Below are 5055 nucleotides of genomic sequence, written 5' to 3'. Positions count from 1 at the left end.
CCTTGAGTCAGGAGACGGAGCATGAAGAGTCTTTGTAGAGCCATGTTAGAAACTGTACTCGTTTTCTTTTTGGACACTTTGCAAAAACAAAGTTAAAGCATTTTCTTTCTGATTCTTTTAACAGACTTCAAAAATCGTTGTTTTTGGCCTTTAGGATTCTTTTTTTTTTTTTTTTTTTTTTTTTTTTTGCCGATAGTGTCACCATTAAAAAAAACACATCTCCAATAAGTAAACTTTACACATGAATGAATTAAAAAAATATACTGAATAATAAATACAGAGGCGGCTCATTAAGAATGCAGATGTGTGGCTTGTTTCAGCCACACACACCTTCAATATTCATAAATTATTATTATTATTATTTTAAACACGTGTTTCTCTCTATTGTTTTCCATTTTTTTATAGTCTTCTCTTAAATTCCAACGTCTTAGACATGTCTTAGGGACAGGAGTGGAGGACATTTTGGACAAAGAATGTTGAATATGAAGCTGCCAAGAAGGAGAATAAGGGAGCGTTGTGAAGTGTAGAGGGTTGGTGTGACAGAGGAGGTAAGGTGAGATGAAGGACCCCTAAAGAAGAGGAAGACCTCCACTGAGGTTCTACCTGGCTGCTCTGAGGGTCGTGGGGGACCTCGCTACGAGGGGAGAGCAAGATACAGTCCTGGGTTGTGGTTTTCTCGGTGCGCGGGGCACTCGGGTCGCCATCGTCGACACCATTGGCAGCGCACCTGAGACTCCTCACACAGAGCACCTGCAGGACCAGAACAACATCCACATGTGGATCATCTGCACAGGTCTTAAACCATAAAGGAACATTTCTGAATACAATGTGGTAAAAATCCACAGGTGTCTGGATCTTTGTACAAACAATCAGATAAAAAGACAGTAGCTGTTTTGTGCTGATTCAAACATTAATTTAATACTTCACTGTAGGGTCACACTTATAATAGTGGATCTTTAATGCTTTCAACAGAAAGGGCAATGGTCACTCTTTTTCATCATTCTGTTTCCAGATGATCTTTGTCTTCTTTTGCACATTGATTTTTCAACAGTAAGATGAGACTAAAGCATAATAAAGACAAATTAAGTCACCTACTTTCATTCATTCAACCTTTATTTATACAGGATAATCCCATTGATCCTCTGGGGCTCATTTACAAGAGAGACCTGATTTTAATAAAGAATGACGACAAGTCATAAAAAGCATACGAATTGAGAAGAACAAATAAAAGAAAATGGTACTTAAAAAAAAAGAAACAAAAACAGCTAGATTATAAGACAGTGTAGAAAATTAAAAACAGGAATATGTCTGCGTTGGTATTTGCCAGGAACTTAGATGTTTGAAGTCACTTAGAGGTCAAGGTCGAGAGCTTCAGATCTTCTTGCAAGATGTTCCAGGAAACAGGAGAAGACCCTTTTGCAGGTAAAAGATAATGGATGGATGAGTTTTACCCAAAAGTAAAAAAATTCAATTTTTTAAATTATCCATAAATAATAGAAAATCACTGCATTTATTTATTTGTGACTTTATTTGCCTTCAGTTTAGTTTCTTTATAAACACCATAAAATGTTACAGAAATGTTCCTTTCCTGTTGGCCGTTTGATTTGAAGTTCAAGAACATAAGTACCGTTACTTAAAGTGAGTAGACTCTGCTTGTTTTAATCTGAACGCAGTCACTGGAGCAGGTCACAGACTTTAGTCAGACTAAAGTTTAGCAGGACTTCTTTTTGTGTAAGTTCAATAAAAGCTGTTGGTGTTTCCTGCTTGTCATGGTTCTCCGTCATGGTTCTCATGAGAAGACTTAATGAAACAAAGATAAATGTGTTGGAGGACTGAGGTCGGAGCTTCCTGTCGGTCGATTAGAACGTTCGCTCTGTGAAGACGCAGAACCTTCTTAAACTTCACTGAAGCTCACCTTGAAAAACTCCGAACTTTTCTTGTGCCGATCATTTTCTGCGCTCATCTCTCCTTTTTTAACCTTAAAATCTATTTTACTGGACGTGTTAAGCATGAAATGGTTCTAGTTACATTTGTAAATGTAGAATTAACCCATAAAATTTAAATACTACTAATAATAAACAAATTCTGTCTTCATAGAAACTCTTTATTTCCTGTATTTTACCTTTGAATTATAAATTAGTTTAAAGATAAAATAAGACATATTTAGAAAACTTTTTGAGAGCGTTATTTTCACAGTTTAATAAAACATTAGTAAAGGCTTAAAATCCAGACTTTTATTTTAAGCGTATTTTGATTCAAGCTGCAGGTCTTGTTCAGTGAATACTTTATTAACTTCCTGTCTCAAGGCCTGGAACCGAATGGAACAAGTTCATTAGAAGTTTTTTCTTCATTAATCCGATCCACAGCTTGAAGTGTCGTCTGTGGTTTGTGAGTTCAAAAGTTGTTCCTGCGGTAAAAAAATAAAACTCTCAAAACAAGTGAGAGAAACTTTCCTTAGATTAAAAAATTTAACAAATCCAGAGGGAAGTCTAAAATGTCAACTCAAGAAGTTTGTTTAAATCTAAAGCAAACGAACAAACAACAAATGAAAAAAATAAATCTTAGAGTCAGTCGTGACGCTTCACAGAGCAGACTGATTAAAAACTCAAACCAAACTGCAAAATCAGAGCAGGACTTGCTGAAGATGAAGAAGTCAAAAGTTTTTATCTGTCGTTTTGAAGTGAATAAACCAGAAAACATGTTTACTCACAGCTGATCTCAGCTGCTCTTATTGTGTGAATGTTTATGAAGTATTCTCACTATTGTGATCCATTTTTTTCTTCCGTACCTTTTTCAGCACGATTCTCGTCCTGAAGTTTTCAAGCTATTTCAACAAATCATCTTTCAAAACGTTCAGCTCTTTCAGCACAATCCTGCTATGACTTGGCGCAACTTTAGCTTTTTGAAATATTTAGCCTTTTCTGCCATTTTTTTCTTCATAGAAAATGAATTGAGCTCATTTTACATTCTTCACATCTTTAGGTCTGTTTACTGCTCCTTTCACATTTTGTTCTGATTCATCTTCTTTCAGCTTCCTTGTGCAGATTTAAACATTTTTCAGCTATTTTCAACTAATTTCAGCTGGGTTTTTTCAGCTGTTTTGCGCTCCTTACAGATTCTTTCTGTTAACTACAACATTTGTGTGCTTCTTCTAACTTATTTCTGCTCCTTTCAGCTTATTTCTGCAAGTTACAGTTACTATTTCAGCTACTATTTAGCTGTTTTCATGCTAATTTAAACCTTTTCAGCTATTTCCACATTTTTTACACTCATTTAAATTGTTCAGCCTAATTCAGCAAAAATGTGCTCTTTTCACTTTCTTGTAAATTCAGCTTCTTTCTGCTTTTGAAGCTACTTGTCAGCGTTTTTTGTTTTTTTTGTTGTTAATGTCAGTTTTTTTTCTCCAGATAATTTCCATTATCCACCTAGGACCGTCAGACAACATCTCAATCTTCCTGGCTCCGGCTTACATGCCACTGCTGAGACGCTCCAGACCAGTACAAAAGAAAGTTAAATGTTGGATCCAGGACAGTGGACCCATACTAAGAGATTGTTTTGATCGAACAGACTGGCAGGTTTTCAGAGAAACTGCTGAAAATGGAGAATCGCTTGATCCGGACCAATACACATCCTCAGTTCTGGGTTACATTTGTACATGTACTGACACCGTCTCCACTATCAGAAATGTTAAAAGCTACCCAAACAGAAAATCTTGGCTGAATGCAGAGGTGTGCACCCTGCTGGCAGCCAGGAACACTGCCTTCAGGTCTGGAAACTCAGAGGAGCTGAGTAGGACAAGGAAAGAGCTGGTTGCTGGTATTAAGAAGTCCAAGGCCACATATGCACAGAGGATCGAGGGTCAATTCACCTCACAAGACCCTCGGAGCATGTGGAGGGGCATTAAGTGCATAACAGATTATAAAGGAAGGAGTGAACAATGCCCCAAAGACCCATCTCTGCCTGATGCCCTCAACAAGTTCTATGCACGCTTTGAAGACCCGAACAGACCACCCAGCACCAGACTCACCTCACCACCGGATGAAGAGCATCTCAGCGTGACCTCAGCAGAAGTAAGGAGTACCTTCAGGAGGATTAATCCGCACAAAGCAACTGGCCCAGACCACATCTCCGGGAAAGTGTTCAAGGAATGTGCTGATCAGCTCTGCGAGGTGCTGGCAGACATCTTTAACACCTCACTTACCCTGGAGACAGTTTCCACCTGCCTGAAGACTGCCACCATCATTCCAGTCCCAAAGAACTCTACAGTGACTGGTCTGAATGACTATCGGCCAGTGGCCCTCACCCCGATAGTCGCTAAATGCGTCGAAAAACTGGCCATGACTCACATCAAAACAACCATCAACATCAACGAGGACCCTCATCAGTATGCATACCGTGAGAACCAATCAACAGAGGATGCCATCTCCTCTGTGGTCCACACTGCTCTCAACCACCTGCAGCAGAAAAACTCTTATGTCCGTATGCTCTTTGTGGACTTCACATCCGCCTTCAACACCATGATCCCCCAAACCCTGATGGACAAACTATTCACACTAGGACTAAGCTCCTCCATTTGCAACTGGGTCCTAGACTTCTTAACAAACAGACCACAGTTAGTGAGGATCCACAACTTCTCCTCCTCCACCATAACCCTCAGCACTGGCTCTCCTCAGGGATGTGTGTTGAGCCCCCTCCTGTTTACTCTGCTCACGTATGATTGTGCAGCTACCCATCCAGGCTGTCACATTGTAAAGTTTGCAGATGATACAGCGGTGGTGGGATGCATCACAAACAATGATGAGTCCAGCTACAGGCAAGAGGTGGAACACCTGGAGAGCTGGTGCAAAGAGAATAACCTTCACATCAATGTGTAGAAGACAAAGGAGATGATTGTGGACTTCAGAAGGAACAAAAACACCTATGCCCCCCTGAACATAAAAGGATCCGCGGTGGAAGTGGTCTCCAGCTACAAGTACTTGGGTGTACACATGAATGACAACCTCAGCTGGAGCAACAACACCACCAGCCTGATCAAGAAAGCTCATCAGAGACTCT

General features: G+C 39.7%; 1 protein-coding gene across 1 annotated transcript in view; it reads right to left on the bottom strand.

Moving 5' to 3' along the window:
* Positions 1–438: 438 nt before the first annotated feature.
* The window catches only part of LOC119423095 (somatostatin-like receptor F_48D10.1), a 10273-nt gene continuing 5656 nt past the window's right edge, over positions 439–5055 (bottom strand). The window contains exon 2 of the mRNA XM_037690505.1: positions 439–750. Coding sequence (XP_037546433.1) covers positions 439–750 — 312 coding nt within the window. The remainder of the gene's footprint in view (positions 751–5055) is intronic.

Source organism: Nematolebias whitei, chromosome 16 (assembly GCF_014905685.2).
Source record: "Nematolebias whitei isolate Nwh7 chromosome 16, NemWhi1, whole genome shotgun sequence".
NCBI classification, from domain to species: Eukaryota; Metazoa; Chordata; class Actinopteri; order Cyprinodontiformes; family Rivulidae; genus Nematolebias; species Nematolebias whitei.
The sequence above is the reverse complement of the archived record's forward strand: the minus strand, read 5'-3'. Positions and strand labels throughout refer to the sequence as shown.